Source organism: Pyrgilauda ruficollis, unplaced genomic scaffold, assembly GCF_017590135.1.
Source record: "Pyrgilauda ruficollis isolate IOZ18807 unplaced genomic scaffold, ASM1759013v1 scaffold140, whole genome shotgun sequence".
NCBI lineage: Eukaryota > Metazoa > Chordata > Aves > Passeriformes > Passeridae > Pyrgilauda > Pyrgilauda ruficollis.
The window spans coordinates 104,984-128,401 of NW_024512544.1; the positions used below are offsets into that span (position 1 = coordinate 104,984).

Sequence of the window (23,418 nt, forward strand, 5' to 3'; positions counted from 1 at the left end):
AGGGCTTGAGTGGACACAACACGAGGGTGGGTCAGCATTATCGGCATGCAAGGAGAAACCTCAGCAAAATACAGTTTTTGGAAATCTGGATACATTCCATCAGTGGCCAGTACTGTCCAAATATTTAGACAGGGCCAAAAGAAAAAGGTGGACTTTGGTGGCAATTCACAGTGAAGGTAGAGGGTGAGGAGGTTTTCATCATCGCTACCTTCTATTTTTTTGAGAGGAAAAAAGCCAACATTTACTGGATGCAGGGAAAGTTTAAGCTTCTCTGTCACAATTCCGCTCTTTTGCTGGTTAAACACAGAATCTGAATATATGGGCTTCTCCCACCATGAATAAATATTTTAAAACACATTTGTTAGAAACAATTGAAAAGGTTTTAGTTATTTTTCCTTGACTGTAACTCTTTGACCAGCTGCCAGCATCCACCTGAAGTTATGTCTATAGCAGGCTGACCCACACAGTTCTCAACCCAGGCCACGCAAAAATTGTGTCACTTTAAACATTTTGCACAAAGATGGGCTGATTATTGCCAGAGGGGTCTGGTCTGTATTTTTCATATGGATTCTGGATATTCAATCAAGGAATGCAGAATCAGGTTAAAAAAAGGGTGATGAAATCAGTCATGACAAAATTATCCAACTCTAGTTGTTGTGACCATACCCAGACGACCTCAAGCATTTGATGAGAATATACACACACCAAACAAAGCTTGCACATGGCATGAACCTGGTGTTGAGGGGGAGTATCTTTGAGACTTACCAAAGCAGACCCAAAATGGTGTCTGCTCTTACTCCTTCTGCTCAACTAATTTTACCATCGACATCACCAAGAAATGTATGCATGCAAAAAAGAGTGGAGGAAAAAACCCCAAAGCATGCTCGGATGTTTCCATGCTGTTACTCTCCACTCAAAATAAGAACTCAAATTTCAGACTGTTTGCAAATGATTGACAAGCAACATTTGGAAATCTCTCTGTCAGCTCTCAACTTTTGAAAGCCAAAGGTGAAGCCAGCAGCAAAGCTGGCGTGTGGTTTAGCAAGGCCAGGAATAAACCCGAGATCTTTGCTATTAACCAGCACTGCCAGTAAATTATTTATTTATTGCAAATTTAGTTGTTTTTCTAGTACATGTTTTCATAAACCAGGAGATTCAAATAATGCTGCAATTCCAGTGACAAAGGAGAAGGTCTCCAAGTCACCATCGCTCCCCTGGACCAACTAAATGGCCAGTGTTGTCTCAGAGGAAGTCACCAGGGTTCAGAATTTCAAGGAGCTCCAGGATTTATTTTTCCATGGAGGCAAAATTTAGGGGTGCTTAGGCTTGGTTTTACTGAGCCATTTTCAGTTGGGATGTACATGTTACACTTCACAGTAAAAATGAAAGGGAAACCTCACAGTGGTTTTACCCAAGGATGTTTTAGATAATCCTGGATATCTTTCTGGAGGAACAAGACTCCAGGCACTATTGGGTTGCTCCCACAGAAGAGAAAATAGATATGAAACAGATGCGTTGGATAATTTGTCATCACTGTAAAAAAACCTTGTACTTCAGTGCACATTTATGGAACAAGCTGGTGTGGAGAACAAATAAAAGCATGCTGGTTACACAACTAAGCAAGGAGGGTCAGATGAGACAGACAGCTCAGATTTAACAAATACTTCAGGGCAAACTCGGGGCTGACTGTTCTACTTATGTGAGTCAGTCCCAGGGACTGCCACAGACCAACAGTTTTGGTTCTCTTTACTAGAACCACTACAGGACTGGGGCTTTTTTACACTTCCATTTCATATTAGGACTCATTTCTAACATAGCATCAATGGCAGTTTTAAACATTTTAATGCCACATGTAGTAGTCAGCTGAATAAATGACATTTTAAACTCTTATGCAGATATTTGTACCACGTTTTGCACACTGTTGTCGTCCAAGGTTTAGGACCTGTAACATCTTTTCCCATGTTTAACAATACTCTGTATATCACCCATGCAAGTCACACAGGGACAACACTACAACAGTAGGATTAACTTAAATTTGTGTTATAGGATGGGAAGGAAATCCTTGCAAAAAATACCTTTAAGGAGAAACAAACTTGGAAATGCACGATATACACAAAGTAGGAATTTGGCTTTAAGGCTTTTAAGGGAATGTCTGTGATTCCAGATGTTTCCATTCAATGGGGTTACCTGCTGGCATGGCCCAGAGGAGGACAGCCAGCTTCCAGAGACCAATTTCCCAATTGATTTCAACAGGGAAGCACTGGGGTCCTTCAGGGCTAAGAAGCCCAACAGAGTGCTGCCAGCAGGTTGGGTGTAACATTCATTTTCCACACATATTGGTGTCATTTCCTTAGCACTGGCGAGCCTTTTGTTGTATCTGTGGGGCAGCTACTCCCCTGTGGCTTTCCTGTGACCTGGATATTTGCCCTGTCAAGCGCTTTGCACGACAAAAAACACACATGAGCACGGCCTTTCGGTGTTGCTCGGTGTCATGCAGTGATGGAGAGCGCCCGGTGGGACTGGCGTGAGGGTTAATCAGGCAAGACAACACAGGGGGATTAATGTCACACTGCCTCATCACACTGCTGCGGCCTTACGTCGCCCCACAAGCTCTCGACCTTCAGATGGAGTCTCAGGAATAAAAAGAAAGGTTTGATCCCCAGGACTTCTGTTTTGAAAAACAACAAAGCTGCTCAGAAGGCTCTTGACATGCTGGAATTTCATAAACAGAGAAGGGATGGAGGAAGACTGGTTTGGGGGGTTTTTTTGGGGAAATTGGGGCCTGTGTTGCAGTAAGCGCAGGTCTGTTGACACCAACGTGGTTTGCAGGGAGGTTTCAGTTATGGGAAGGGTCCAGTGCTCCAGCAGGTGGAAGACATGGGCTTGTAGAGAAGACTTTTCAACCACACACCTTCTCCAGGTGCATGAGGAGAGAGGTTAAGGGACAGCTCGGGGTGGGCTTTCAGCAGAGAAATTCCCCACCCAGCCTCTTTTGCTGCCTTCAGCCAAGAAGGTAACCAGAAAGGAATTCCAGAAAGGAATGGCAGACTGCCCAAGAATGTGACTTTCTGGAATGCACACTCTACATCTCCCTGTCCCCCCACCTCATTCTAAGGGGACATCCAACATGGTGTCCCCACAAAAAGCAGCGACCTTCTCAGTCTCCAGAGGATTTTCAGTCAGGGTCGCCCTCAGGTCTGGTGTGTTCACCCCTTGTTTCCCACCTTGGGAGTAAAGAGGACAGGGCAATTTACTAACTCTGCAGAGCTCCCCACACTTCAATTTCCATGCCATATGTGCCAAAGGATGGCCACAAGGTGCCACTGCCCATTCAAGGATTCCTGCCCTGACTCCTGGCAGCCCTGGCTCAGTCTGCAAACAGCACTTCAGCAGCTGCAAACAGGGGGCCACAGGCTTCAAACCTTTATTTTTACACCTCTGAACGTCCATCTCAGTCTTGCCCCTACAGAGTGGCAAGGCCAAACAGCACAGCGCCAGCAGATACCACCAGTCAGCCATTACCTGTGATGTCTTTAACCAGTCCTTTGGCTCCAGCCTTTTCTGGAGTCATGGAGGAGCGGACACTCGCCACTAAGTCCCCAACTATGCCGTGGAGAGTGGTAAAATTCTCCAGGTTGAAGCGGTGCGTATCGAGGGGTCCGCTCGCTACTTCCTGCAACTCCCCTTGCACCGCGTCCTGAACGCCGACCGCAAACAGGTTTACACGGGCCGAGTTAAGGAGAGATGAGGGCAGAGCCACATCATCCCGGGGCTGTCCGTCTGTCAGCACTACAATAACCTGGGGCACGCCTTCACTGGCTCTGCTTCCCGCAGCTTTAGTGAGGTGCTTCTCGATTAGGTACTCTAATCCTTTTCCAGGCTCGGCGCCTCCCCCCACGAAAGTCATGTTGGCAATATGGGACAGGACGTCCTGGGTGGAGGGGTAGGTATTTAACTGGAACTCTGTGTGGGGGTTTCCGCTGAACTGGACCAGGGCAAAGCGAAAATCATTTCCTCCCACATCTAAAGCTTTTACAACATCATACAGAAACTCTCGAATGAGTTGGAAGTGTTCCTTCCCAACGCTCCAGGAGGAATCCACTAGAAATATTATATCAGCCACGGCAACGGTTTTGACAGCTTTAAAAAAACAGATGGGGGTTTAGGATTTTCTATCGGTCAGCACAAGCATGCCTCCTCCTCCTCCTCCTCCTCCTCCTCCTCCTCACCCAAAACAACCAACAGCCTCCTTGGCATGGTGAAAGTGAAGCTCAGCTTCCCCTTATCGCCCGCAGCAAAATGAGAAGCGCTGGAGAACAACCAGGCAGCCACCAGAGCCCTGGCCCCGCAGGTGCTGGGGAACAGCATGCCACCTGCCCTGCCCAGAGAGGGAGAGCTGAGGTGCTCCTGCCCTCCCACACCCTTGCCCATGGGTTTGGTCACCAGACAGAGACCCTGGCAGCTTCACCTGTTAATTCAGGCTCATTCAGCTTCTAGCTGCCTGTGTCTCTTGCATGATTTTTGCTGGCTCCATGGTAGTGCTCAAGGAAGGAAGGACAGCTTGGTTTAAGCAGCCTGGCACGAGTTTTCTGCATTTTCCCTGCTGTCACACTTGGTGACACCAGGTCCAGTCCCAAAGGTGCCAGCACATCTTTAAACAGCCTTTCTGCAGGTCAGTGGCAGCGCTCTTCTCACTGCTAAAAGCTCCTCCTACACATGCAGGGAGAGCAGAACAGCTCTGCCCAGGAGAAGACCCTCTCAGGACGACCCTGAGTGCAGGTCCCACACCCTGGTGCCCTGCAGAGCATCCTCCCCGGCACAGCACCAGCCAGTGTCATGCTTGGGGAGGCACCGTGAGTGTCGGCCAAGGCCGGTGTCCCAAGGACCCTCAGCAAGGTGGGAGCTGAGGAGCAGAAGGTCATCCATCCACAACATCCCACGGACATGCATGTCAAACACCAAACAGTGCCGATGAGTGCTTGTACAGGGCCAAAGTCAGGCGGAGCAGCCCGGGCTTACCTGCTTGCTGCTGAGCACCAACCGAGCCAAAGCCTGAGAGCAGGAGGCAAAACATTGCCACGAGGGGCAAATGTCGATGTTTCCTCATTTTGCTCTTTTATGAGTTTTCCTTTTATTCTCTTTGTTTCAAAGCACCTGACGTGAGACCTAAGGGGAGGAAAACAGGGAGAGTGAGAAACAGCAGCAGTGCTAGCCAGGCACAGATGAGGCACGAGGGAGAAAAGCCAAACCAGGTGAGTTTACAAGGCTTTTGTGGCACTTTGGCAGGAAAAAAAAAAAACTCTTTGCTGCTGGACAGAGTGACAATTCACATAACTGACCTTTAATCACCTCTGTGGAATTAGATGTTTTTTTTTCACCTGTGCTGTCCTAGGCAACATATAGGAAAATGCTTGGGTTTCTCTACCAAAAAAAACAGTGGCCTCCCACCTGCCCTCCCCACCCATGGATGACCAGCTGATACATCTTTGCCAACATACCTCTTCTTGCTGTTGCCTTTTCTCACTTTATTTCTTCCAAACACCACAATAATCGCCCTGAACATCCCCCCTTGCCTCAGTTCACCTTTTCAGCTGTCCCAAATATACAAATGGAAATTTAAGCACTCTAGACCCAAGTGAGCCACATGATCTGGCTGCACAGCAGAAAGCCCTTGGACTCCCCCAGGCTCAGAGCCCCGGTTGTGGAATAGCCTGCACTGGCTGATCATATTTTGGAAAGGCACCAAGAATAATATTTGATCTGCTGGAGCCAAAAATATAATTTAAGCAAGTTTCTTATCTGTGATCCACCTGGCAAGCCTTCTGAAACTACGTCTCCGCCATGAAGGCTGTGTTTCTGTTGTCATGGAGATGACCATTTGATTATTTAATCTTCATTTCCAAGCCTACAGAGCAGAAACCAGCAAGGCTTGCTTAACTGGGAAAATATCCTCCCAAAAGGGAACACAGTGATTTAATACCTTTCATTCCCCAAAGGGGATCAATTACTCAAATCAGCCAAAAGTGACTCCAATACATCAAACTGTTAACCAGGTCTTTTCATAAAAGAAAAAAAAAAAAAAAGTTATTCAATTTTCTTATTACCATCCTTGCCAATTCCATAAATCCAGACAGTTACAACCAACACAAGAGGGTTAAGGGGAAGAGTAACTCTTATTTTTGAGGAAAACTGTGATAATTACACTGATGGTTATTGCTGGCATGGCTGGAAACAGAACCAGGAGTTGGGAATATGGGAAAATCCAGGCATAAGGAGCTAATCCCATTTTTGCTGAAGAGACACTTCTCAGGGATACCAGAGGGCAGTTCTGTGGAAAGGAGGGGACAACTTCCACCTGGTTTCCTGAAATCCCATGTGACCCTGAGACTTCCTCTGGCTCCCTGTGTGTCAAAGCTGGGCTGGGGTCTGGTCTTTCTTGGGAGAAGAGATTTGCAGCATTTGGTCTTTCCTGTCCTCCATATGGAATTTATGAATGCCCTATAGCATGAGTCTGGCAAAAGCTCTCCTCTGGCTTTCCCCCAACATTAATAATAATAATAACAATAATAATAATAATAATAATAATAATAATAATAATAATACCACCAGATGGAGAGACATTGAACAGGCCCCTAGAGCCAACATTAGCACACAGTATTAATCAAGACATGGCAAAATCTTCCCTTTTATTGGCAACCCCTCAATTCATAGAGGCAGCTGCTGCAGCCCAGAGGTGTCATTGTCATTCCTAAAGAGATTAAACCATCACCTTTGTGAGCTGGCAGCCATCCATCCCCCTGGCTGTTCCAGTGCAAGCCAAACCTCCCAGTGCCTCCAGCAGGAGCAAACCTGCTCAGATGGACTGTGTCCCTGATGGGCATCTTGCTCCCAGAAAAAACAGTTTCACCCAAAGGACTCATGGGAGAGGGTTTGTCCCCTGAGCACACAAATACAGAAGGGTCTGTAGGTCCTGGACCTTTTTTACTGCAAAAAGCACCAAGCTCATGACAACCACCCACCCAACCCCATGGGATAGTCTTCCCTCTGGGAAGAAATTTCTGGAAGAGCTGCAAGTTTTTGAGTGGGATTTGCTTGTAGCATCCATTGGGATTGTATAGAAGCCTAGGAGAGCCTAAAGTGCTGGACAATGCTCTCAGGCATAGGGTGGGATTGTTGGGGTGTCCTGTGCAGGGCCGGGAGTTGGATTTTGATGATCCTTGTGGCTTCCTGCCAGCTCAGGATATTCCGTGGTTCTCTGATTCAAGATGTGCATGTCTCAAATCCTCACAGCTGAGCAGCCAACCAAGGATTGCTGGTGATAACAACCAAGGATTGTTGGCAGTTACCCACTCTGGGAAAGAACAGGATGTGGCTGGAGAAGAGGCCACATGGAGGTAGGGCAGCATTTTATGGGAGAAACTTCCTTATTCTAGCTAGGGGGGATAAGCACAGCACAGGGTTGATGCTGAGAGGCAGGAAGGCCTCTGGAGCCCCTTGACCCATTTCAAGAAAGGTCTAGGAAAAACTTGTTAGCTAATTTGCATAGAAAGTGAGGAATTTTTCTCCAGGGAGGGGAAAGTGTAGCTATTAAAGGTACAGCCATGAAGCCCAGATGCATCTGTGCCCCTGGACACCCCATCAGCTGAATCAGTGCTGGAGTCAGGAATGGTGATCTCTCTTTCTCACTTCCTTTCCGTCTCTCCCTCTTTAATGCATCACCCTCTCCACTCTTCCCTTCCACCCTGTCCACGTGCTTATACTGAGATCAGGGAGATCAGCGACTAACACACCAAATTCCATGCCAAGTGTCTAATTTGTTAATAAAACTTTGCAAGCTCTTGCAGGCCCTCTCACTTTTGTCTTTTCTTCCAACTGCCAGCATCTACAAACCTTGGGAGCCCCCTTCCCCTTAAGGGTGGGATGCCACAGAGTGAAAAGGCTGCTAGCACTGAATGGGAAACATGGAATAAAATGCATGCTAAGGAAAACAGCCCACTAAAGTAATGTGTGCTGTAAAACTGCTCATATTTCTTTCCCAAAATGCAGGAAGTTATGTTATCATCCTGTTTATTAGCTGCTGGCAGCCAATCCCTCTTCAGACACAACAGCTGGGGATGAGCAGAGCATCAAGATAAACCAGTGAAAATTGATGTCTTGCTGGCTAAAAAGTGACAGGACTGAAGCAAACATTTGGGGGCTTTTTTGGCTTTAACGTCAAGCAGCTGCTCAGAGCCTGTTTACAGCCACAAGATGTATCCAAAGGGAAAAGTGAAACTCCCTGAGGCTGTGGAATCTCCCCTACCCACAGGATCACCCATGAACTCCCACAGCAGTGGGAAGCTGAGATTTTCCACTTCTTAAGCTAGAAAAGACCTCCAAGACCGAGTCCAACCTGGGGACCGATTGCCACCTTGTCACCCAGCCCAGTGCACTGAGTGCCACACCCAGGTGTTCCTTGGACACCTCCAGGGATGGAGACTCCACCACTCCCTGGGCAGCCCATTTCACCTCATTCCCCATTTTATCTTTCAGGAAGCCTCCAGATCTATCCCCAGCTTCCTCTGTGACCTCCATTGTGGTATTTATAGTTCTGTGCAAGCAGGGGGACTTGTCCATCAACAAGAGATGAGTTTGAGCATCACACAAAACCATCCCAAGGTCATAGGAGCCAGGATTAGTCATCAGAAGGAAAAAGGCAGCAAAGTCTTGCAGGAAGAGGTGATGGATGTCTCTTAGAGACTGACAACTTAAGGAAAGGAAGAGCCTTTAAGAGGAGTTGCTCCTGAGCAGGGTTTTCTCTTATAGCCCGCTCTCCATGGCACTCATTAGCTAATGAGGAAGAGCTCAGTGCTTGCAGAAAGGGGTGGGCAAAGAGATGATTTTCCTGTAGAAGAAGAAGATGCAGCAAGGACAGCAACTTTTTTGGTAAAGGTAATGTAGTGGGGGTTGGGTGGGTGGAGGTAATTAATTTTTTCTTTCCTTAGATGGGGGAGTTCACCCAAAACTCTACTCAGCTCTGTTTTGACTGAGCAAAGTCTGTGGCTGAGCGAGAAAAGTGGGTTTAAGACAATGAATAATGTGATTTTTATTGCTTGGCTTGCCTCAGTGAGGCACAACAAGTAATTTCCGTTGCTCAATGTGTTCTTGCTTTGTGTCCCAAATTACCAGCAGTCACAGAAGCTGGAGGTGGCACCAGCTTGCAGGGGATGGATGATAAAACCAGAGATGTGAAATCATTTCAATACTTGGTTATGGTAAGTATTTGTGTTGCAACTTTATTCTCTGGCATTGTTGGGTTTTCAATAATGTATTTTCAACAAGGCAACTTAATTGTGGATTTATTTCATTTTTTTAAATTAAAAGTTCCTTGCAGGCCTGTGGGGTGAAAGCTCTGGTGAAGCTTTTGCTATATCCATTTCAAGCTGGAAAAAAATGCTGAAAAGCCTGACTCCTTTCCTTTAGGAAAGGAAAGAGTGTTCCTGAAGTAAGTTAGCACCAAAGCCTGGGGAGCCAATTTCTTCATGATTCATGTGCGAAAAGATTAACTCCTGTAGCCTTCAATAATCTGAAAGTTTTATGCCTGTCTCGAGTTGATATAGTGTGCGCCGACCTCTTAATATTACAGTGTTTCATCAGAAGAAATACATCTGTTCCTAATACTGCTCTCAAAAAGCAATCATTTCTACCTCCGACACAATGAAGTGATTTCCTTAAATATTTTCCCCAGCAGCTATTTTTTGCATATATTGCATACTTTTCTGCACATAAAATTTGTCGTTTTACATATTTTTTTTCCTTTGAGTGGATGTTTTAAATTCACTTTCTAAGCTGTTGTTTGCTTGTGTGTGTTGGGGTGGGTTTTTTCACTAGTGTGTAGTTAAAATAGAATAGATGGGATAATGGGAAGAAATTCTTCCCTGTCAGAGTGGTAAGGCCCTGGCACAGAGTGCCCAGAGAAGCTGTGGCTGCCCCATCCCTGGAAGTGTTGAAGGGTGATGGAACAAAATGGTTTTTAATGTCTCTTCCAACCCAAACCACTTTGTGACTGCATTTATGACATTTGTTCCCATAATCTCCCCGTTCCTGTGACACATTCCTGCTGGAAAGCTGAGCAGCCTCTGGGAAGGAGCAGAGCATGGCAAGCATGGTAGGCAGAGCCACGACTGGCACATTTTCTGAGGACAAATGGCCTGGATTTGGGCTTGTCTTGTGTAGCTTTCCCAGCTGGCACACCCTTTGGGATGCCTCACTGCTCCAGATCACAGGATATCTGGTCCAGCTTTCCTGCCCAGCCATGCAGCATCCACAAAAAATATACTGACCAAAAACCTGAGAAGCAATTGCAGCCCTTAAATTCCCTTGTGTATGTGGGGTGAATTTTGCTTTTCTCATGGGAAAAAGAGGTGCATTTGCAACAGGGTCCCAACAGCTTTTCTGAAAGGGGGACCGGGAGAGCAAAGCATCATCCCACAGCTGGTGCAGGATGCTGTGAGCATCCTCTAGGCCCCTCTAGAAATCTCTCATGGGGATGTCAGAGCCAAAATAAAGAGGCTTCTGCCTCCACCTGCATTTGCTTTGTGGGGATTTCCCCTTGTCCACCATCACTCTGCTTCCCAACCAAACTGCTCAGCCTCAAATTCCCTCAGCTTGGCTGTTCTCTGCTGCATCCACAGCCGTGGGGGGCAGCAGTTGTAAGCCCTGCCAGTGGCTTGGAAGTGGACACCAGGCACCCAGAACAACTAAATTTTTTTGCATCCCCAGCAGTGGGATAAGATTGCAGTCATGGCTGTGGAGTGAGCAGCTGGGAGAAGCAGCTCCCAAAATCCTGATGTGGAGCCAGGGAGCTGCAGATTGCCCTCTGGAGGTGAGGCATGCTCCTCTCTTGCTTGGATGAATTCCCCCTCAAATTTCCCTGAGCTGGGGAAAACGTTAGCCAAAAGCTGCTCCCAGCGTGATTTTGAGGCTGAACGCCATGATTTTTTCCATGCAAAAAAAAAAAAAAAAAAAAGCTTGGTCACCTTTTCAAGGGACAGAAGTGTCCCATGCCTGGCCACCCCTCCATCACAAAACACTACTCCGCCTGGTTCCACAGCCCTTGGGAGAAGCAAAGCTATATCCAGAGACTCAGGATGAGCTGAACAGGACAGATCCCGGGTTTATTCATGGCTCCAGGTGGAGATATTTAGATTTGTCTCAGCTCTTTTGAAGCGTAAACGTTGCTGCCAAGTGCTACTGGGAAGGTGAGGCTTGTGGGGTTGAGGGCTGCCCCTGAAAAAATTTATTCCTACAAAGGCAGACCTGAACATTAAAAAAAAAAAAAAAAAAAGAAGACAGAAAGGGTGGGAAAAAAATCTCCCTGCTTTTGCAAGCCACTGGAACTCTGATTTTTGAAAACCAGTGTTCAGCAAAGCAATAGAGTTACAGTGCTTCCATATCGTACCCAAGCAAGTTCCCTGGGTGCTAGAATTTAATATGAATCACATATTCATTTCTGTCCTTCTAAGCATGCTGTTGGCTTAAAATCTAGTTGTTTTCTCCATCCAAAGACTGAGACCAAAATAGAGTTGTTAATAAGAGGAAAGGGAGTATTTGCTAAAAAGAAAAAAAAAAAAAAAAGAGGAAACTCCCTCAAAGATCAATGACTCTTTATGTATAGTAACCAGAGCCTCCCGGAGCCTCTCCACCCAAACAAATCGGCTCCTTAATGTGGAACACAGATCACTTAAAAAGGTGGAAAAAGTGATGGGCATGTGGAGGGGTAAGGCTGGCTGTGATTCACGGCGGGGAGCAGGCACGCAGTGCCACCCGGCGCTGTGCACGCCCAGCACAGGGCAGGCTCACCCCTTTGCTGGAAATCCAGTGGGGAACACAATCCAAGGCTGGCAAGGCTGTGCAGTTACCACAGCTTGTACTGATGGAAGGAATAAGATGTTCCCTCCTGTTCCTGGACAGGCACGTAGCAAAAGTAGAAGAGGAACATTATTTTTTAAAAAAATTTTCCCCCCTCCTTGACATGTGGGAGTAAAGCAGGGGCTGGTTTAGCTCACCCTGAAATCAGGGAAAGTTACTGTGTTTGAATGGAAAATCGTAGAGATGTTTGAAAAACCAGAAAGGGGACTGGGGAGGGTGCTGGAAACTGGAAAGGGAATGAATGAACCATGGTGTGGTGGCAGCAAGCACGCAGCCCTGCACTCCTGTCTTCAACACTCTCACAGCCCTGGACATGGTCAACCTCGCTGCAAAGACAGGGAAAGTTTGGGGAGGAAAAGCCTGTTTCCCTGAGCTCCGACTGAAGGGATGGTGCCAGGGAGATGTGGAGTTGAGTCTCTCCTCTGCCACTGCAGAATTCTCCAGTTCCCTGGAGGAATTCTCCAGTTCCCTGTCACAGCCTTATTCTGGAGGCATCTCTCTACAAACCTCCTGAACTGGGTATTTGTGCCCCAGAAGCATCACTATATAAGCACTGTAATTACCCAACCACAAATACTGATTATTTTTTTCCCTAAACCAGCAAGAAATGGGGCAAACCCAGAATTTTGAAAAACGCAGGAAGGATTCCTCCCCCAAAGGCGCACATGAATCATCACAGCAACCAGAAACCAGCTGAGAGTTTCCCACTGCACTCACTGGAATCAGAGGGGCTTTGGCTACCCCCATTCCAGCCAGTTTTGGCCCTTTTGCTTGGTCAGGAAACCAGTTTGGCCACCACAAGCATTTCTCGCCCCAGCTCTACTTGGGAAGGGAGGGCTTTGCTGAGCCCAGCGGGATGGTGGCAGGGTGTCTCCAGGTTAGTCATAGCCGCCCCCTCAGCACGTCCCAGGAGGCTGAGGGCAACTGGGGCTGTGGGGGGAAAGGGCTGGGGAAAGCAGGAGGAATAGCAGACGGGAGCTGTGGAGAGGGATGGTGGCTCTGTGCATGACTGGAGAGCCCTTTCCCTTAGGGGAAAAGCTGCTGTTTGGCTAATTTCCCTCTCTGTGGATGACCACAAGAGGATGAGGATTATCCTTGGAGCCACATGCCGGCCCACCCCGGAGCAGTGGGGACACATCTGGTAGCAGGACCTGAGTTGGCACAGCTGAGCACCTCTGCTGGGTTTATCCTACCTCACCTTGGGGCAGGAGGGGTGAGGGCAGCTATCCAACACCCCCCAGCCCAGGGAGCAGGAAAGGGGCACTGAGATACCCCCTCAGCACGTTTCTTGCAAGGTCCCATTGATGCCCCCACCTCCTTGTGCTGACAGAACTTCCCAAACAACCACATGCCCTCCTTGGGGCACTGCTTCCCGTGTCATCCTGCTCCCATCCCATCACACTGCTGCTGCAGCAATTCCGAGGCATCTAATCCAAAAACCACGCTGAGGCAGCAGGGGAAATACACTGCTCTGTGCTTTTGAATGGGCTTAGTTCCCCTGCAGCGGTGGTGACAGGAGTGTTCCCGCACACCTGCGGCACATCAGCTCCGGGAGGAGCTCAGGGGCTGAGCAAGCCGGCAGCATCTCTAAGAGTGATGCAAACCTGGGGATGGCTGAAAAAACCCCAAATACTGCCACCCCACCAAGGAGAAGAACCATGCCTTAGCGCTGCCGAGCTTAGGCTGAGGACTCCCAGAACTCACCCCTGAGTGAACCTCCAGAAGAGCTGCTTACTCCAGGATTTTCCGCTCGGAAGCGCCTCTCACCCTTGCTGCATGGCGTGCGGCGCTGCTCAGCCTTCCCAGTCCCCTCTGGCCGTGCTGGGCGGGGTGCAGGCAGTGCTGGGATGAGGGAACGGCGGGGCACCGGCGGGACGAGGGCACTGCTGGGACGCTGGTCCCTGCGCGGCGGCTGCCGTGGGTCTGAGCGGGGCCGGAGGAGGCAGCTGGCTCGGGAATGCCGGGGGGCCGGGCGAGCCGGCGTCGCAAATGGGATCCAGATGGTTGGTGCTGGCGTTCCCGGGGCTGAGGTCAGAGCTGCTCATCACACAAAGTCGTCCCCCCCCCGCTTCGGGGGACGCCTCCGCGCCCTGCGGCTTCCCCCTCTCCGCGCTGGCCCTGCCGCGTCCAAAGCGCTGCTCCCTTGGTGGGAAATAGATATTAAAATTGAAAAAAAAACCAAGCAGAATAAAAAGAGGGAAGATAAAGGGGAAAAAAAGCCCTGTGGGATTGGAGGAAGCTGATTAAACTATGTCTTTTGGTCGGGAAGGGCTGGTCCTGGATGTTTGCAGGAGTCGGGATGTGCCAAGGACCATACCAAGTTCCGCAGGGCTCCGGAGCAGCGCCACTCGGAGATGCTCGAGGCTGGGTAAAGCACAGCCTCTCTCCCTGAGCGGCTACAGCACCGGCACAAGGGGAGAGAGCCTCTTCTCCGGGCACCTTCCCACCGAAATGTGACAGCAGGTTTTTATACCTACCCAGATGGGGAGGCAGGAGTGGGGGATTTGTGTTATACATCACTTATAACACCTTAGCATAAGGATATGTATTTTAAAATATATATAGGTTTAAAAGGAAAAGTGTAAAAGGCAGCAAATCCAGTCTGCAAGTTCCTGTCTGGGGGTTTAAATATTTTTTTAAACATATGTGAGGTGAAAGAATTCTTTAACCTTTCATTAATAAATTTGGGGCTAATTTTATTCCTGTGTCTTAAGCGACAGCAGACCACTGGCCAAAGTTAAATATTTCAGGCTGGACTGGGTTGTGTTTTGCAATAAGCACTGGTATGGAAACTTTAACTCTTATCTCCTGCTCTTGCTTGGTTCCATATAAGGCTGGAGTGGAGATGGTGTCCCTGCAATCAAATAGTCAAGCTCTTTTCTTTTCAGAGGGGGATTTATGATGATTCCTCTTGGGTTTGTGCTGTTTGAAAGAGCAGCCACATAAAGAAATAGCTGGAATGCTTCAGGGGAGTGCTGAGCCCTTGGACTGAGGCAATAACTCCTTTTAGAAATGGTGCTTGGCTTGGTGCTGGCAGAGACTGAAGACACAGTGGAGAAACTCCCCAGCCTCGTGCCCAAAGGCAAGCAGGGCGTTATGCCACCCCTCCAAAATCTGTCAAGCTGCAGTTTACAGGCAGGGCGTTCCCAAATAATAAATGAGCCTGGCAAAAGGGAGCTGCAGCTCCTCACTGGGTGTCAGTGGGCACTGAACAGGGGGTGGTGGAAACAGGAACTGCTGGAAAGCCATGACAGTGAGCTTATTTTATTTTAGGTTTTTTTTTTTTTTTTTTTAAATTATTTTTATTTTCACCCAGGATGAGGGACAGCTGCTATAAGATAAAATACATATGATGGAGGAGCATTAGTGGGCACAGCATCCAAACCAAAGGCCTTTCCAGGTGATTTTATCTGTTGGGCAGAGCTCAGCTGGGATGCCCCATCCCTAGAAGTGTTCCTGGGCAGGTGGGACAGGGCTTGGAGCAACCAGGTCTAGTGGAAGATGTCCCTGCCCATTGCAGGGGGATAGAATAAGGTGGTCTTCAAGGTCCCTTCCAACCCAGGCTATTCTGAGATTCAGTAAAGCAAGAACGTGAGGCATAGGTTGCTATTGTAATGAAGAATTACATCCACCAGTGGTTCCAGTCTGCCACCACCAGTGGTCACCAATATGCAGCTGGGATCTGCGTTGCCTTTTCTTCAGATCTGCCTGCAAAACCAGAGTTTTCTGTGTGGCAGTGAGGGAGTGCAGGGAAACACTTTAATTGGCAGGAAAAAAACCAAAAGGACAAAACACAGGAAAGCTCCATGCACCCCCAGAACAGTAGTGAAAAACAGCCAAGTCAGAGAATTCCAGATAAATAATGTAACAGCACTGGTGAAATGTGTGTGAGCTGTGTTATGTGCCTATCATAGCTCAATTGAGAACATGATTAACTTGGGAGTTAGATTGATTTCTTTTTGTGCTGTTCGCATTTCTTTTTATTTTTTCCCTTCAGTCTTAACATGGTTTTAATATTGAAGTGACTTTTACCAAGTGCTCCAGTAATTAAATGAGGCTGCAAGAGCTCTTCAATTCCCATCTGACTGCCTCTGTGCCTGTAATAACCAAGCTGGAAGATTTTCCTTTCCAAAAAGGGGCTTTATCACTGACACATAGTGGGGGAGCAGCCTGGCAGGATGCTCAGGGCATTTTGGGGTGGGGTTATTTTTTCCCCCCTTTCACTCACAACCCTCTACAATCCTTCCTTTAGCAGTTCCCTCTCCATTTGTGTTGGTGACTCCCAAAAAAGTGATTCCCATCCATCCTGGGAACCCAGGCTGCGGCTGCTGTGGCGTTCTGGGTGTGGGTGATCCCCCTGGGGAGAAGGTGACATCTGCAGGGACAGACTACTTTCCACCCCCAGACACCAAACAAACCCTCTGATAATTAGTAAAAGACTGGATCACGTCACACTGGTAATTTCTAGAGGCAGCTGGGACTAAATTCAGTAATATTTCCTCCCTGGTGCATTAATAAGTAGACGTGATTAATGCTATGAGTCAGGAAGAGGGTTTTGAGGAATTCTCTTTCTACCCATGAAAAAAATTAAAAGCCCTGTGTGCTACATCATCTCCAGGATGCAAAGGTGACTTTGACATCCTCCCACCACCAGAATGAGGGTCCCAGCTTGAAAAAAACATCCAGTGAAACTGGCAGAGAGTGGTTAAATTTTGCAGTTCTTTTCTGATGTGCCTCAGCAGGGCAATTTCTACCCTGACTTAGGAAATCTTTGTGGATTTTGCCCGCGTGTGATTCAGGCAAAGCACAGGGTGGCTGGCTGTGGGTCCCTGGTGACACATGGGGACACCCAGGAACATCCCAGCCTGGCTCCATCCTTGAGCACCATCTGCTGGCTTTTCCTCCAGGGACTCCTCGGGCATCTGCCAAACCCAAAGTGACCTTTTCCCCCTCAAATAAAAGCTGCTCCTGCAAGACAGAGAAGCTTCTTGCTCTGAAATCAGGGAGTACCACCAAAACCCAGGGTTGCTCCATTACTTTCCCATCATCAGCTGAGCATCTGCGCAGCAGATCAGGGGTGCAGGATCTCACCTCTCTAAAACAGCCCTGTTTTAAAGAACAAGCTCTTTGTCCTGCTTGGAAATCAAAGCAAAGAGCAGCTCTGCTGGGACAGAGGGCAGGGCTGCAGACTGCATTTTAATTTTGCTTGCAATAGATGGTTTTCATTAGTTCCAAAGGATTTGCTATTGCTTTTATCCGAATGCCTCCCCAGCACCCTGGTTAGGAAGTGGTCCAGGAAATATTTTCCTGAAGTTCTCTTGGTTCTGCTTTTCTCCTGTGCTTTCTGTTGGTCTGTCTGCCTTCATGCAAATATTTCTTGACGTATTTTTGTCCCATCAAATGACTTGGAATAGTCAGGGAAAGGGGCAAGAGCATCTCTAGATGGGCAGGTCAGAGTGGGAATTAAGAAAAGATAAGAGACACTTGGATCTGCCCTTCCCATCCTGCAGCACTGGCCAAGAATTTAAAACATCTCTGCAAAATCTCCCATCTCCCATCCCTGGAAGTGTCCAAGGCTGGGTTAGATGGACCTTGGAGCAACCTGGTCTAGTGGAAAGTGTCCTTGTCCATGGCAGGTAGTTGGAGCAAGGTAAACTTTAAAGTCCCTCCCAACCCAAACCATTCTTTATGATTTTATGGTTCTATGATTTTATTTTCCTCCCTCTCATAAAAAATCTCAGCAATAAAAACAAGCCCACACCAGGCTGTGTGCGTTATCTGAGTGTATGTACACACACTTAATCCACGGTCTGCAAGAGATCATAATTCAAAAGGTGAAACTTGGAGCTCTAACCAACAACATCCTGCAAAAAGCCCTTCTGCTAGAAGGGATTTTCAGCTTCTGTGATTGCAGAGAACAAACTACACTCAAGTATGTAAATAATGTGGATATTTTCCCCTCTAACACAATGCACAGCCTGTAGGTCAGTAAACTCTAATGTGAACTGTGATGCTTGGCTTCTAGGAAAGATAGCTCAGCTCTTTTTCAGAATAAAAGATAACTCAGGGAGGATTAAATGCATTTTAGCCAACACAGACCTTGCCAGCCTTTGCTTTGGGTTACTCCTGTTTTCTTGTTTTAGAGCCTTCCAGGTGATGCCTTGCACAAGAGGATGAAAAAATCTTTCCAAGTCTTGGCCTCAGTGTCCTGTGGCAACTTGTGCTGCACAAAAAAACTGTTAGGAATGGGCTGGACTTCAACAGTTCAATGAAACTTCCAACTTTTGTGATGGAAAAGCCTGTTACTAATTACAGGGAGAGAGGTGAGGTGGCTTGAAAAGAGCTGAAGAGAGAAAAACGGAGAGGCCAGAAATACTGCCCACACGGACAGGATGATGTAACGGCAGACGAGCCGAAGAGGAATTATAGGGAATTATTTGTGCTCAAAGAGGAATTGTAAGGAATTATTCATACCCATGAATGAGTGTTGTGTTATATGGGAGGATGCAGAGGGGAAAAATAGACCTGGGGGTTTGCTGTAGGCAGTTCCTTGGAAACCTGTGGTCATTGTGCCCCAGTGCTGAAGAGAAAAAAATCATGTGTAATGGCAAAAGGGAGAGGAGAGCCCAGGAAATGCAGAGCTCTGTGTTGGTGTGCCACACGTCCCAGGCCCCAGGGGGATGCTCTTGCTAGGGTTGCCTACTAAAGAAATAAGAAAATACATTTTTTTATCTTGCCTCCCTGTTTTTTTACATGATAGACTATTCCATGGCTTTTCTTGCCTGTGAGTAGGGTGAGATGGAAGTTGGGGACCAGCAATGCAGGAGTCTGAAATGACCTGTGGGGATCGTGGCCCACACCCCAACCTTGCCAGGGTTTCTGCTTCTCCCCTGGGGAACCTGAGTCAGCCCTGGCTGTGAGCTCCTGACAGGGGGTCTCTCCAAAATGCTGCTGCTTTTTGATCTTTGGGGCTAAGCTGAACAGGCTTAATTCGGCTGTGAAAATTGGACCACTCTCCTGACTTGAATTAAGGGGTGGGAAAATCCCTACATGCTGCTCAAGGTGAGCACAGGGGTTTGAGGAGGGTTGAATCCACTCGGCATCTCTTTCCATGAAATCACAGAATGGTTTGGGTTGGAAGGGAGCTTAAAGCTCATCCAGTGCCACCCCTGCCATGGGCAGGGACACCTTCCACTAGCCCAGGTTGCTCCAAGGCCCATCCAACCTGGTCTGGAACACTTCCAGGGATCCAGGGGCAGCCACTCTGGGCAACCTGTGCCAGGGCCTCACCACCCTCACAGGGAAGAATTTCTTCCCAACATCCTATCAAACCCTGCCCTCTGGTAGTGGGAAACTCTTTCCCTTCACCCTGTGATTCCATGCCTCTCCAAGTCCTTCTCCAGCTCTCTTGGAGCTTCTGTAGACACTGGAAGGTGCTCTAAGTTCTCCCTGAAGCCATGGGAGTTCCCCTGGGTGGGCACAGGGATCCAGGCTGCATCATCTCGCTCTCTTCCTTGTAAACTTCCCGTCGGTCGATGGGGGAGCTTACATAAACATCATCTCCACGTCGTGGCTGTTTTGTTTGGAGCTCATCTCCAAGAAATCCCAGGAAACAGCACGTATGTGGTCGGTATGTATTTATTCCTGAGGGGCTTGTCCACAATTTATATGGAGCATATGGAACAACTTGTGCTCGAGATGTTTGCCTTGAGATGTTTGATACATCTGGAGACGCCGAGTTTCTAACAAGGAGGGAAATCTTTGGAAGCTTAAAAGCCAAAGGTTTTGCCTTTAGAAGCTCACTTGAAGCTGGTCTAGGCAATTTTCAGAGAGATGCATTTTGCTGCATGACAGCTCTGTTGGAGAATTTTTCTTAAAGCAAACATCAGCACTGCCAGGTTATTCCCACGCAGTCAAATACAAACTAGTAAGAAAGTGGGAGACCATAATTCGGTATTGAAGTAATTTTCAAATTGTGAAAAACAAACCAAATTAATCTGGTACAGCAGCACAAGTTACCAGGTGTAAGCTCCTGCTTAAAATTGGGGTAAAAGGGGTAAAAAAAAAAAAAAAAAAAAATTAGGAAATTAATTTCCTGAGGAAAATAATGTTGTTTTGCTAATTTGCTTGGCAAGTGGATTTGTTGCTTGTTTGGGTTTTTTGTTTTTTTGCTAAGGAAGCCAGCCTGGTTTTACAGAGCCAAAGGACAAATTTAATCTTTTTGTCCTGCAGTTCAGTTTTGGGGAGGAAACAGAGACTCAGGAGGTTGTTATTGGGAAGCATCTCCAAATTAACGGGGAACCTCTAATGAACTTTTCCCCGTATTTAGGCGTCTCTTCGGGCAACCAGCACCTGCAGCTCTCACAGTGCCAGGATCCTGCTGCAGCCCCTGGGCTGGGGATGTCCCTGGATGTGAAAGATCAACCTGTGCTGGGACAGGAAGAGGTGGGGATGGCTTTGCATGGTTACAGTTGCTGTTTATCACCCTTTCCAACCACTCGTGGCAGAAGGAGTGGAAAAATAGCCTTCAGCTCTCCATATAAAACCTGGAGCCAGCAGCCTTGCCAGCCTCACAAAGTATCCTCTGTCAAATGGCTCATTCATTCATTCTGCAGCAGGGACACGTGAAAATCACATCATTTCCCCAAGGTGGAACAGCAGCGTGCTTGTCCCTAAAAAATCCCGGTGTGGCAGCGGGTCACCTGTCACCTACAAGCAAGCTGGAACAGGGATGATCTTTATGAGACTGAATATCTGTGGGAATAAAGCTCAGGCAGAATGAGCCTGAGTGCCAGCAAAGCCTGATGGAGACTTCTGGTTCCCTGAGGAAAAAAAAATACCATGGCCAGGAATGCTGTCCCCTTCCCTCTGGGCTGGCACATCACCATGCCTAGGGAGGAGGTGCATGGAGAGGATGAGGTCACAGTGGGTGATGGCCTGTCAATAACCTTGATCCCAAACTGTGACCAGGCACTCGGCACTGTCACCCCCCAGGATGTCCCTTTCATCTGAACCTGCTCTGCCAAGCTCAGACGCCAGAGTTTTTGGAGTATGGAGCCTGCTCCGCTTCCACAGGGAGTGTTTTACCCTCTTGAGAGCAAGTCCAGCTGCCTAGTCCAACCCCCTCCAAATATATGGAACCTCCACCATCCCGTCCCTTTGGCAAACTGCTGCTGCCCAGCCATGTGCCAGGACAAGGCTCTGCATCCAAGACAACTTATGCCCCAGCTTTACCTCCATGGGATGCATGAAAACAGAGGGGATGAACTCACTGGCCGCTCCTCCTCTGTAGGGATGGCTCCCAAAGCTTGGCTTGTCTTGCTTTAATCTGTGTGTGGTTTGTCCTGTTTTATCTAACACTCGGGGGCCTCTGGTCCTCCAAGCAGCAAGGAGAGGGATGGCAAGCTGCCAGCAAGCACCATCCACAAACACCAGCATTTCTTGCACAGTTAATCTGCATTAGGTTCCCTCTCTGCCTTCAGAGCAACCTAATTCTTTGGAATTTTGGGGTTTTGCCATCTGACATGGCAGCTCTGATTTATCAATCCATCAAGCTTATTGTCCTGTAATTAGGAGGACCTGCATCCAGCCTGGCCTCTGGTGAGGTTATCACTAGCCAGAAAATCCTTGTGCAATTTATTGGGTGAATACGATCCTTTTTTTTTTTCTCTTTGGGAAGTTTTATCCATCTTAATGTATCCTGCAAAGGTACAGGCCAGGCTGCAGCACTGGGGCTCTAGGCAATCCCTCAGCTTTTCCATATTGCCGTTCCCTCCCCAGTTTGGGTGCACACACCAGAAGGTGAGCTCTAGCAGGGCACTGAAATGATCTGATGCCTTCACAGTGGCAGTGCAGGAACAGGATACCTGGGAGGAGTGGCTTTCCCTATGGCATCATCCTGGCAGCTGGATAAATCCCTCATGGAAGACAGCAAGCTCAGGGATGTTGAAGGACCATCACTGTGTCCAGTATCTCCCAAGGCCTGCTGACTTCTTGTGATGCTTTGAGGAGGTTGGGGTGCATTATGTGGCTTTAAACTCATTTGTGTGGCTATAGAGATATGAGGTTCTGTATCAAGGAATGCCTTGAAGGCAGTGGTTTCCCCCCAGCTGTGCTTTGGTGGAGCCCAGGAGCAGATATATGGCAAAAGGGGATCAAATCTTCTTTGGGATATAACAACAGGAGCTATTTTTACACAAACGACCTGGAACACCTCATAGAAAAGCCAGTTTGGTATTAAGCTAGGATGAGAAATACCAGAGAGACAGAGAGGAGAGATTTGGGTTTTTTCCTCTGTTAGAGGCCAGCCCTGGCTGGGCTCCACCAGTCATGGGACAGCAGCTGTGATTTTCCTTCTCTATCAGCACAAGGAACAGGGAGGAGAAAACTTTGATTTTAAGCCTTCCATGGAGGGGCTGTGTGGGTCTATAAGTGCTCTGAGGTCTGTGGGGGCTGTTGGGGCTACAGGGGCTGTGCAGAGCTGCAAGGACTATAGAGATTTTGGGGGCTGTGAGGACTAGAGGGACTTGGAAGGTTATGGGGTCTGTGAGGTCCTTCAGAGCTCTCAGGGCTGTGAGGACTGCGGGGGGCTGCGGGATCCATGGTGGCTGTGAATGTTAAAATGTGGCTTTGAGGTGTTTATCACTTGAGGTGATAAACTTTATCATTTGAGGTGATAAACATTATCATGGGCTATAGGGCTAAGATAGCCAAGGGGACAGCAAGGTCATTTACGGGTGGGAGGAGGAGTGATTGACAGGTGGGACTAGGTGATTGACAGGCTATCAGATTGATTGACAGGTGGGACTAAGAGTGATTGAGAAGGGTGATAGACAGCGAGGGTGACAAGGGGCAGGGCAGCTGCAGGATTCAAACTGAGGGGGAAGATGAGCGAAAAAGAGTGGGAAAGATCGGGGGAAAGGGAGACAAAAAAACGGGTGAGGAATATGATGGGGAAGGGGCAGGAATAGATAGATAAAATTAGGGGGAAAGGGCTGGAAATGTGAGGTGGAAAAGGGTGGGAAAGATGAGCAAAAAATAGTAGGAAAGGGAGACAAAAATGGATGAGGAATATGATGGGGAAGGGGCAGGAATAGATAGATAAAATTAGGGGGAAAGGGCTGGAAATGTGAGGTGGAAAAGAGCAGGAAAGATGAGCAAAAACGAGTGGGAAAGATCGGGGGGAAAGGGAGACAAAAAAAAGGGTGAGGAATATGATGAGGAAGGGGCAGGGAAAGATAGATAAAATGAGGGAGAAAGGGCTGGAAATGTGAGGTGGAAAAGGGTGGAATAATGGCGGGAAGGGTGAGGGGGGGAAAAGGAAAACAAAGGTGGGAAAATGAAAGGGAAAAAAAGGCAAGAAAGATGAGGAGAAAAGGGAAAGAAAAAGAGCCGGCAGCCCCAGCACGGTGAGGACGGGCGCTCCCAAGGCCGAGCTGCCGTGCAGAACCTTCCAGGGAAGCTTGGGGTCGCTCCAGGCCTTGGGAATGCAGCAAAGCAGGGCGGCCG

The 23,418-nt window shown here is 48.0% G+C and overlaps 1 protein-coding gene across 1 annotated transcript in view; it reads right to left on the reverse strand.

The window, feature by feature from the left end:
• Positions 1-13,797, reverse strand: part of COL6A3 (collagen type VI alpha 3 chain) — a 58,610-nt gene extending 44,813 nt beyond the window's left edge. Inside the window, exons 1-2 of the mRNA XM_041460220.1 lie at positions 13,615-13,797; positions 5,020-5,166 (exon numbers count right to left, since the gene is read on the reverse strand). Coding sequence (XP_041316154.1) covers positions 5,020-5,107 — 88 coding nt within the window. The 5' untranslated portion in view covers positions 5,108-5,166; positions 13,615-13,797. The remainder of the gene's footprint in view (positions 1-5,019; positions 5,167-13,614) is intronic.
• Positions 13,798-23,418: the final 9,621 nt, after the last annotated feature.